Consider the following 12,164-nt stretch of genomic DNA (forward strand, 5'->3'; position numbering starts at 1 on the left):
GACAAATCCATTCTGAAAGTCACTGAGCATTCTGCTTCCACTGAAATCCATTTCAGATCTTAACAAGTTGTTATATATGTTTTTAAAAAAGACTGCTTCAATCTTATTCTTTTGGCTCTTGTTTTAAATCTGTTCTCTGGTCACTAAACCACATTGCCAGTGGAAATAATTTCTCCATTTGGCTCTGCTAAATTCAGCCAATATTTTGATCACCCCTATTCAATATCCACTCAGTCTTCTCAGCTCCAAGAGGGAAATACCATCTTCGTTAGTCTCATAACATACCTGAAGTCCCTCATGAATAAAACTTTTAAATCTCTTTGATATCACCCAAATTGTCTTGATATCCTTCTAAATAAAAGCACCAAAATTCAATTCCATGCTCCAGCTGTGAGTTATAAAGGGTTAGCATAACTTCCCTTACTTTTATATTCTATGCCTCTGCTCATGAATCTAAGATTCTCGCATGTTTGCTAATCAGCTTTTTCAACTTCAGAGATTAACCTTGGGTCTCTTCTGCACCCTTCCTAAAACATCTCCTTTATGTTGCCCTTTCTTCGTCTCACTCCAAAAATGCAATCTATAATACTTCTTTGCATTAACTAATTTTGTACACTTCATCAGTTTGTTTCAAGTACTAATGAAGTCTCCTGCCTTCTTTAACCGTTTACTACATTTCTAAGTTCTGTGTCTTCTGGAAACCTTAACATTCATAACTACCTTTTTTTGACAATTGTTAACTGATTCTTTGGAAAGCAACCGGAATTCTCCACTTCCATAAGATATGCACAGAGTTCCTGCTGGAAACTGCAGCCGGTTGATGCAAGCATAGCAGCTGGAACTTACATTGATTAGTTGCAGTTTTATTTTGCATTTGGATCAGAGTAAATGCTGTAGATATTTCTCCCTATTACCTAAATCTTGACTAGCTCTGCTCTAATCCTTTTGGACCTTCTTGCTATCTTTCCACTTGGTGAAAAGTGAATTTCAATGTGGAGTTGTGATTTGGCCAGCTGAAAATTAGGGAATCTAATATTCTGATTTGCTTCCAAAGGGAGTCTGAGTGGTGAGCAATTTCAGATGTTTGACAGATAATGAGAGCTTGTATGCACTGTTCTTTCAAGAAAGCAATGCTTTTAATTTCTTCCTGTGCTGCTTCCTCACTGTGTCAGGCTAGCATTCAGCTGCAGTTTACAAGAATTACATTAGTGTTAATGTGAGTGATTCCATGATCTTTATATGAGTGTTCTGCTTTGCCTCCGATTCAGAGGACGACAACTGCTAAGTAGAATTTCTTCACTGAAAAGGAGGGCTGAAATTATAGATGTTTTTCCAGACAGTGCATCAGCATGTTAATCTGTTTATTATTTCAAAGATTTAAATTTATCTTGTAGAAGCACGAGTGAGCTTTACATCGACTCAAGAGGAGATAAATGAGAAAGATTTTTAAATAAAGTAACATTCTGTTTCTGTGAAGGGTAACGATCCGAAGAGATCAGTGCACATTTAATATCTACACTATAGATTGATTTTTGTTACAGATAATGAATTTGTCAAATACGTGTGAGTTTCCGTGTATAATTTTACCCCTGTATGGCAGTAGAACTCCATTCCCCATGGGCATCTCAGAAAAGTAGATTGCTTTGTGTGAATAGTGCCTTGTTCCAACAAAGCAATAGTCAACCGATACTACTCCCTTGTACTTAATACCTGTGCTGCATCTATGTAAGGTGACTCCTGATATATCCACAAGAATTGATACAAACAGTAGCTTAATTTGTCCATTTTTGACCACAAATCTGATTTTTATTATGTTTACAATAAATCATGGTAAATGAACTTACTGGCCACCTTCTGGGCTCCAGTTTATCAAAATATTTTTTATCTTGCACAATATATTTCAATATATAGTCCACTACTTTTTCTCTCTATTCCTATTAAGACCTTCGTGGTCTTAGCTACACAGAAACTATAGTTAACCCAAACCTCAAACTATTGGGGAATCAGATTGCAAATTTCTATTTCAGTGTGTGTGAAGAAATAATGTCACCCCTGAATAGCCTGGTTTTAATTTTGTTTTGCCCTTGGTTCTTCATGTTCTTATGAGGAGAAATGGTTTCTATTTGCTTGCATTGTAACACCTTGACTGGGACACCATCTGCCTTCTATACCCAAGCAAATGCTGTGAGACTCCTTCACCCTCTCGGTTTTGTTTTTCAAGCTTTGGTTGTTTAAAAACTGATTCATGATTTAAATTGCCCTCTGCCCTTCTCTATTTAGTCAGAAATTCCAACAAGGTTAATTGACACAATCTGTAGGGAAGTGTCACGTAGATTCACCTTGCAGCTCTCCACATGGAGCATTTCTCAATATCCGCAGAGCCAGTGGGAAAGTTGAAGCAGCTCACTGGCCAGTAATCGTAACCCGGTTAATGGCGCATAATGCCAGGATTTCTGAAGGCCCTCGAGTGGAAGTACTTCTTTGTAGAACTCTGCCAGAATGTCAGGAAACATCCAGATTCAGCTAGTCATGGTGGTGATAGTTGAGATTAGTGTTTTTATGGAGATGAAACATCATTTTTGCTCATAACATTTCAATTCCCAAATAAGAACCTGTCATGCACTTTATTGAAATAATAAATCAGGTAGAAGTTGTAAACTAGATAAAATCCAATGTTTTCTGCATATGAGGGCACAGGTCCTTTGTAAGTGAATGGGCTTTCTCATAGAATGACCAACGCTAAAGGCAGACAGAATGACTGGGGACAATCGTCCTAAGGCTTTTCATTTTCTTACTCTTACCAGTGCTGCCCCAGGCAAGTCTACATCTGTTTCAACTGAAACTGTCGGTTTCATTTTTGCTGGTGACTGACAGAGATTTATTGATTTTTTTTAAGTAGTCTGTGGAAAGCATACCTGGTTTCAACGTTCATTGCTGGCCCCTTGTACTTGCATTTGGATAGTCAATAGATAATCTCATTTGTCATTTAGAAATGTATCTAGGGTTGAAAACAATCAAACATGAATTTAATATTTTAAGTTATTTAAATCTAACGTATTTATTTGAAATCAAAGTTCAAATTAAATTTATTATCAAAGTACATATGTCACCATTTACAACCCTGAGATTCATTTTCTTTTGGACATTCCTAGTAAATCAATGAAAGTCCGCCCCTAACAAGACAGTGTGCAAAAGACAAACTGTGCAAGCACAAAAGAAAAAAGAAAAACATAAGCAATATATATCGAACCTGAGATATAGTGTCTTGAAAGTGAATCCATAGGTTGTGGGAACATTTCAGTGCTGGGGTGAGGGAAGTTAACCCCTCTGGCCAAAAGCCTGATGGTTGAGGGGTAATAACTGCCCCTGAACCTGGTGGTGTGAGTCCAGAGGCTCCTGTACCTCCTTCCTGATGGCAGCAGAGACAAGAGAGTGTGGCCTGGGTGGTGAGGGTCCCTGATGTTTGCTGCTTTCCTACGACATTGTTTTTGTGCAGGTGTGGTCAATGGTGGGGAGGGCTTTACCCATGATGGACTGGGCCGTATCCATTACTTTTCGTAGAATTTTTCATTCACTGCCATTGGTTTTTCCGTACCAGACCTGATGCAACCAATCAATGCACTCTATACCACGCATCTGTAAAATTTTGTCAAAGTTTTAGGTACCCTGCTGAATCTTTGCAAACTTCTAAGGAAGTAGAGGGACAGCCTTGCTTTCTTTGTAGAAGCAGTTTTGTGTTGGACTCAGGACAGATCCCCTGAAATGATAACACTGAAGAATTTAAAGTTGCTGACCCTCTCCACTTCGGATTCCCCGATGAGGGCTGGCTCATGGACCCTCCGTTTTCCTGCTCCTGAATCAATAATCAGCTCCTTGATCTTGCTGACATTGAGAGAAAGGTTGTTGTGGCACCCCTCAGCCAGATCTTCAATTTCTCTCCTACCTGCTGGTTCATCACCATCTTTGACTTGGCAAACGATAGTGTCACCAGTAAGCTTAAGCATAGCCTTGGAGCTGTGCTTAGCCTCACAGTCACAGGTACTTAACCAGTGGAGTAGGGGGCTAAGTACACAGCCTTGTGCTGGGGGAGATGGACTGGGCCGGGTCCAGTCGCTTCGACATCAATGAGTCTTTGGCAATATCACTCAAGCAAGCAATGGCAGAACATGGCATGCACCTCACAAACAGCAATTGATGCTCTGTCGGTGGTCAATTTTAGATTTCAGATCGATAGAGCTTTTGAATCAAACTTTAAAGAAATGGGAAAATAGGCAAAAGGTTGGCCAGAGATCCCCAGTGATATTAAATGTGGACTAGCTCAGGCGGGCATTCAGGCCTACTTCTGAACCACATCCCTCTTCTGGCAAATCTGCAGCAAGTAGAGGTTGTAAAATGAATTCTCAACTGCAATCTCATGAAAACACTAACTAGATTTTCTTTTGATGGAAGCAAGGTTTTATTTACAATGTTGGGAATGAAATGATATTGCTCTGTAAAATGATTTTAAAAAGCTTTGGTCGTGAGCACATTATTCACCCAGTTCTTCTGTTTCCAGGTGGGACACACTCACAGAGTAGTGACAGTAAGTCTTCCACTACACCCAGGGATTCGGGTAAGAGCAAGTTCCTCAACTCCGATGTGGCCTTATTTGCTGGCATTGGATCGGGCTGTGTGATCTTCATCATCATCATCATTATGTTGGTGGTTCTGCTGCTGAAATACAAGAGACGTCACAGAAAGCACTCTCCGCAGCATACCACCACTCTCTCTCTCAGCACGCTGGCCACCCCCAAGCGGGCCGCTAATAATAATGGCTCTGAACCCAGTGACATTATCATTCCATTAAGGACTGCAGACAGTGCATTTTGTCCACATTATGAAAAAGTCAGCGGAGACTATGGACATCCTGTGTATATAGTCCAGGAGATGCCACCACAGAGCCCGGCAAATATATACTACAAAGTCTGAGTTCAGAGGACAAAAGGTAGTTTGGGATTCTGAAGAATACTCTTGGCCTGTTGCAACCTGGGTCTTCTGCTGAAATTAGTGGTGACTCTTACTCTTTGCACCAGGATTGACTTTAAATATGTAGGAGAATTAAAAGGGGAAAATGGAAGCTCTGCAGGAAATTCAGCTGAAGAGAGAGTTGGTTAGTGTCTATGGTTTGTGTAGGAATCTGCTTAAAGTTAAATACCAGGAGCAACAAGTTGGAGGAGAGTTGAGTCAGGGACTCAATCGAACTGTTCCACCTTCGACTTTCACCATTCATTTATGGACCACGTGTTACAAACATACCAGGAAGCAAAAAGCAAATGGATGTTTGAACTATCTATCACTGTATTTATGACCAATAAGGTTTTACGCTTTGGATATTCAGCAATAGAAAATAGTCAGTCTGTACTTTCCCTAGACTGTTAACTTTTATATTAACCGGATTTCATAAATCCACTTCAGTCCTTGTTCTTGTGCTCTTCGAGTTTTACTCCCTCCTATTGTTTCCCTGTTACAGTATTACTTATTAACCTGAAGGCCATTTTGCCTTCGAACACAATCACTAGAACTTCAGGAGCTTTGTGGAAATTGCCACAATGTTAACCTTTATTAACCATCCCAGTCACCAGGTGATAGTAGACGCACAGCAGCTACATTCTAATCAGTTACACATAGATGTGGGGACACATTACAGATAAGCAGGAGACTGCAAGTTTACCTGTGACATTTAACTGCATTTGCAGTTGTATGCTGCTGTCTTTTGAATCTGAGAAGGAAGTGTAGAGATAGAGATTATTAGGGAGCACTTTGGTACTAAAAGTTCCAAGATGTAGACTGGTAGGACATGGTGACAAGCACAGTGCTGTAGGACTGCACTTTAAATGAACTAAAATAATTATTTTGAGCAAAATTGATAGAGTGAAATGCCTCTTTTTTTAAGGGAAAGGGCCAACATCAACGAATAAAGGCATCAGTGGGGATAGCTTATGATGCTCTGCAGAACAGTGCAACGATGGTGTAGACACACTAAGGGAATGTACTGCCTTCCAGTTTGAATGCTTTATATGAATAGACTGTAGAGCAGTCTCTGTATTACATGGTACAGCTTCTGATACTGTAGCTGGAATAGCTCTGCAGCTTGAATGACCTTTAAGGGATATCCTTGAAATACTCGTTGGACACACACACAAAAATACTCTACATAAAATGGACAATAGAATAGAAGGGACCAAGTGATGAAATGCCAGACACAGTCATTGGGTTATTATGGGTCAATATTTCTGGTCAGAATTGCTCTGCAAGTATATATTGTGGATAGAGAGGGCCATTGGAGCATTAGACTATCTGGATGAGTGAAACCAGCCACAAAATGTTTGGACATTTGCCTCTGGGAATGAAATTTAGTTTCGATAAATAAATGACTGAAATAAGAGTCTCATAAGAAAACAACAGGTAAAAATAAATACTGCTTCGTACTTGCAAAAAAAGGAAGGATTTTTTTATCTGTGATCAATTAATGTACACACAAGCCTATATTTTAGAAAATATCTTTTAAACAATAGTGCCCTGGCATTGTTAGTCTGTTTGAAAATCATCTTCAGCCTTGGGGTGAGCTGCAGCATAGTGTGATATTAATCACCATCCTGTGATATCTGGCAGCATAAATTCAAAGATCACACAGTAATAGCTGCACGAAAGGCTGGTCTCAGGAATCCCAAAAGGGAACCTGCAAAATGGTTGCCTAACCTAATCCTTGAACCTAAAAATTACGTTAGCAACAAAAGTGAAGCACTTTTGCATATACTTAGACTGTTGCCATGGTGATGAAGTACATTACATGTGCATCCGATTCTCTACCATTTCCATGCAAAGTGTTATTTTTGTGGGCCTTTGGGATATGCAACATTTTAGCAGAGACACTTCTTGGTTGTACACAATTGTGTTTGTTCTTTAAGAATTATTTTATGGATTATCTGCATATGGCTGTGTTGTCATTTTAAAGCAGACTGTGTAAATGGCAGGTGAAGTTCAACATTGAAATTAAAACTCGTATGGCGTTGACGGGATTGCTGGTTGTGTCCAATGTAGAGTAAGGCACTTTAAACGGTTTGCTTATGGTTTGTCTTACTCATCCCTCCCAAAACTAATGTCACTGTAACTGCCTTGCAGACACAATCATCCTCTCACCTGCTTTTAGAAGTTGCATTGCACAATAAACTGATGTAAGTTGTGAAGCTGTAAATGCGTGGGATATTTTCATGTGTTACGATTTGGGCAGGGCAGGAGAAGAGAGTTAAAATAGCCTTATTCACCTTTTTAGTAACAGAAGTTCACAATAGAGCATGAATCTGATTTTTTTCCCTCAAGTAAAATGTTTTGTGTAAATAGAAGATTTTTTTAAAAACAAATTCTAAGGAGGAAGTTTTGTATAAAATCTGAATTTTTTGCAACGTATTTTTAGCTACAGCTTGTTTTCAAGGCAGTGTCATTCCCCTTATGCACTGTTTCAAAATGGAGAAAAAAGAAAATTGGTAAATTTATCAAATTGACCACTGCATTTTTGTGCCATGAATATTTATTTAATTGTTCCTTTGTCCAGTTTGTACACACAGTATTAAGCTTGCTTTATAAATATTGACTGTTGCCTTTACATACGTTCCCCACTTTTTGTAATCTCTTCTTTCCATCATCCTTTTCGGAAGTGTTTAATTTTCACCTACACTCCCCTGCTGTCGAAGGAAAAACAAACAAAATTAAAATCACATTCCACTAGTCTGTTACAAACTGAAATTGTTTTTAAATAAAAGATTTTTTCCTATGGAAAGCTGGCTGGGATTCTGTTTTTATTTCTTCCTCCTTGTGCTTCCTGAAATCTGCCTAAAAACAAAATGACTTGTTTGAATAAAATGTAAGAGAATCAATAACTTGGAAGTTCTCATTTCCCTTTGGTGAGGTCATGCAGTGTTCCTACCTCCTGACTGCTGTCACTTTGGAGAGGGACCTGTAATAGTCAGGTGAGAAGGTTGGCTTGGCTGCAGTGCCTTATCAGCCCAAGTTCAACAGTCCTGCTGGCACCCACTGGCGTCAACAAATCACATCTCAATAGCATTTAAATGGGGGGAAATGGGTACATTTGATGTAATCAAATCTGAAAACAAAAATAGTAATTGATCCAAATGAGAAGAGATCAAAGCTTTAAGGAGGCAAGCAGAAAGATAAAAAGAATGTAGAGTCAAAATTATTGCAAAAACTGAACAGGAAATTGAGGGGGGTAGGTTTCTGAACAGGAGCACGTTGTGGGATAAAGCAGTAACCTGTGAGAGCAAGTTTAGTAATCAGGATAGCCTGAGGGAAAGGTTAAACTGTTAAACTGCATTTATTTCCATGCTCAAGCTTTAACAGGTAAAGCAGCTGAGCTCAGAGTGGGGATTGGGCCTGAGGACTGGGATCTTATAGCCAGAACAGAGAGACATGGCTGCATGGAGGCCAGGTCAGGCATCCAGGTGCTGCAGGCCTGACAGGGGTTTAGGTGAATTGGGAAGTGGTGTAGCCTAAATGGAAGGTGTAACAGCAGCGCTGAGCAATGATACTCTTGGGGGATCATCAGTGAGATTATGTTACCCGTCTAAACCCAGGCACACTGAGGCCGGTAGTTTCACTGTCCGTGATGTCGGATGTTACCCGTCTAAACCCAGGCACACTGAGGCCGGTAGTTTCACTGTCCGTGATGTCGGATGTTACCCGTCTAAACCCAGGCACACTGAGGCCGGTAGTTTCACTGTCCGTGATGTCGGATGTTACCCGTCTAAACCCAGGCACACTGAGGCCGGTAGTTTCACTGTCCGTGATGTCTGACTTGCTCATCAGCTAACAGCATGTAGGCTTCTCATCCTGCTTAATCCAGCTGAGGTGCTGCACACCTTCTATAAATGAAATAGTCCAGAAACAATTCTAAAGCATGGACAAAGATAATCAGATCTGGGAATTTTCTTTTATTTTTCTGAAACATCTAAAAATAGTCCTGCTGTATGCATGCTTGTCCTCGAGCTGCATTCTTTCATAAGTAATGATGCCAGACACTTAAATTGCTACCATAGCAATTTTGAAGGAAATTTCCAGGATAATTTTGCAGTGTCATTCTCATTATGACAACTGCTAATATGAATAACCTACATGAATATGAACACAGTGCTCCTCGCTTGAAGTTGACAGTTCAGTAAATGTCGAGTTTGTTCAGGAGCTGGGGCTGGGGGTAGGATGGGAGTACTTGAGTCACACTGTGAGGCACTGATTACGTTTTACCCATTATATCACTTTCAGTTTGAGTCAAGTGTCAATAGAAAGCATGTAGAAATGTTGCTAATCATGAACTGAGGGATTGCTAAGCTTAAAAAATGTTTATTTTCTATGTAATTAATTCATGTTCTCAATTTTATTCATGGTCAGTAATTGATTTCCATGTGTTAAGAATATTATGCATAAGGCTTAATAAGGCCCAAACCTGAGCCTCTGTACCTCCCTCTGCAACTGGATCCCTGACTTCCTCCTCAGGAGACCACAGTCATTGCAGATCAAAAATAGCATCTGCTCCTCGCTGACAACCAACACTGGCACACCTCAAGGATGTGTGCTTAGCCCACTGCTTTATCCTCTCCTAAACCCATGGCTATGTAGGCATAGTTCAAACAGCATCTATAATTTTGCTAATGACCATAAGACCATAAGATATAGGAGCAGAATTATGCCATTTGGCCCATTGAGTCTGCTTCACCATTTTATCATGGCTGATCCATTTTCCCTCTCAGCCCCAAACTCCTGCCTTCTCCCTGCATCCCTTCATGCCCTGATAGATCAAATTCACCACTATCTGGCTAAAGAAATTCCTCCTCATCTCCATTCTAAAAGGACGTCTTTCGATTCTGAGGCTGTGTCCTCTAGTCTTAGATTCTCCCATCAAAGGAAATATCCCCTCCACATCCACTCTATCAAGGCCTTTCACCATTCGAAAGGTTTCAATTAGATCACCCCTCATTCTACCAATTTTTAGTGAATACAGGCCCAGAGCCATCAAACACTCTCCTTATGACAAACCATTCAATCCAGCAATCATTTTTGTGAACCTCCTTTGACCCCTCTTCAGTTTCAGTTAGTCCTTTCGAAGAAAAGGGGACCAAATCCTGCTCATGATACTCGGTGAAGTCTCACCGGTGCTTCATAAAGTCTCAGCATTACACCCTTGCTTTTATGTTCTAGTCCTCTTGCAATGAATGTAACACTGCATTTGCCTTCCTCACCACGGACTCAACCTGCAAATTAACCTTTAGGGAATCTTGCAAAAGGACTCCCAAGTTCCTGTGCACCTTAGTTTTTTGTATTTTCTCTCCATTTAAAAATTAGTCAACCCTTTCAGTTCTTCTACCAAAATGCCCATTCTCCTAATGTATCTAAGTCCTTCTGTAGCCTCTTTACTTCCTCAAAACCACCTGCTGCTCCACCTATCTTTATATCTTCTGCAAACTTTGCAACAAAGCCATCAATTCCATCATCCAAGTCATTGACATGTGATGTAAAAAGCTATTGTTGACAAATTCTGTTGGCAGAATTTCAGATGGTGATGAGCAAGTGTACAGAAGCAAGATAGGTTAGCTGGTGAAGTGGCGTCACTCACAAAACAGCCTTGCACTCAATGTCAATTAGACCAAGGAATTGGTTGTTCACCTCAGATAGGGGAAGTCAGGGCAACACACACCAGGACTCATCGAGGGAACAGCAGTGGAAAGGACGAGCAGTTTCAAGTTAGAAACATAAAAAACCTACAGCACAATACAGACCCTTCAGCCTACAATGCTGTGGCAAACATGTCCTTACTTTAGAAATTACCTAGGGTTGCCCATAGCCCTCTATTTTTCTAAGCTCCATGTGCCTATCCAGGAGTCTCTTAAAAAACCCTATCGTATCCGCCTCCACCACCATCGCCATCGCGGGCAGCCCATTCCATGCACTCACCACTCTCTGTGTAAAAAACTTAACCCCGTCATCTCCTCTGTACCTACTTCTATGCACCTTAAAACTGTGACGTCTCATGTTAGCCATTCCAGCCCTGGGAACAAGCTTCTGACTATCCACACAATCAATGCCTCTCATCATCCTCTACTCCAGTTCTTGGAAGCCAGTGTTTGAGGATCTATCCTGGGCCAAACACGTTGGTGCAATTACAAAGAAGGCACAGCAACAACGATATTTCATTAAGAGTTTGGAGAAACTTGGTGTATCACCAAAGACTTTCACAAGTTTCAATAGATGAACTATCAAGAGCAACTAACTGGTTGCCTCACCAGCTGGCATAGAGGGGCATAGGATCAGAAAAAGCTGCAGGAAGTTGAAAACTCAACCTGCGCCACCATGGGCATTAGCTATCCCAACATTAAGGACACCTTCAAAAGGTGATGTCTCAAAAAGGCAGCATCCTTCATTAAGGACACCCCTTCATCCAAGACATGCCCTCTTCTCATTGCTGCCATCAAGAAGGAGGTACAGGAGCCTGAAGATCCACACTCAACGATTCAGTACCAGCTTCCTCCCTTCTGCCATCTGATTTCTGAATGGACAATGAACCCATAAATAATAAATCACTTGTTTTCTCTTTTTTGCACTACTTAAAATAATTCTAATGTATATATTCTTACTGTAATTTATAGTTTCTTTATTATTATTATGTATTGCATTGTACTGCAGTCGCAAATCAACAAATTTCATGACAAAGGCCAGTGATATTAAACATTCTGATTCTACTTTCCAAGCTTCTTTAAAAGTCTTCTCATTAACCGCACAGCCTTCCATTTACCGAGTCAGTCAGAACCATTGAGAAAGAAAAGGGATTTTACATCTTAAGGAAGATTAACTTTCTAATTTTCTTTTATGTAAGGAAACATGCAGTGCTATGAAATCACCATAACATTTTCATTGTAAGTACAGTCTTGTGCTGCTTTGTGAGAGTTATCAGGGCTGGAGAGTCAGGAGTGGCAGGAGAAACTGCTCCAAATCTCGAGTCTGGATGAATTCCACTCTGCACATCGGAGTTTGTACTCATCACTATTGTTCTCACCCAGCACGTAAATGTACAAAAATCCCACAGCAGTAAAGGGCTGACTGAGACTCCCTGGTCACCCTAC

General features: G+C 40.4%; 1 protein-coding gene across 2 annotated transcripts in view; it reads left to right on the forward strand.

Annotated features, from left to right (window-relative positions):
• Positions 1–11,754, forward strand: part of LOC132391490 (ephrin-B2-like) — a 55,592-nt gene extending 43,838 nt beyond the window's left edge. For both annotated transcript variants that reach the window (XM_059964752.1, XM_059964753.1), the window contains one exon: positions 4,556–11,754. In XM_059964752.1, the coding sequence (XP_059820735.1) occupies positions 4,556–4,968 (413 nt within the window). In that variant the 3' untranslated portion in view covers positions 4,969–11,754. The remainder of the gene's footprint in view (positions 1–4,555) is intronic.
• The last annotated feature ends 410 nt before the right edge of the window (positions 11,755–12,164 follow it).

This window comes from Hypanus sabinus, chromosome 3 (assembly GCF_030144855.1).
Source record: "Hypanus sabinus isolate sHypSab1 chromosome 3, sHypSab1.hap1, whole genome shotgun sequence".
Lineage (NCBI taxonomy): Eukaryota > Metazoa > Chordata > Chondrichthyes > Myliobatiformes > Dasyatidae > Hypanus > Hypanus sabinus.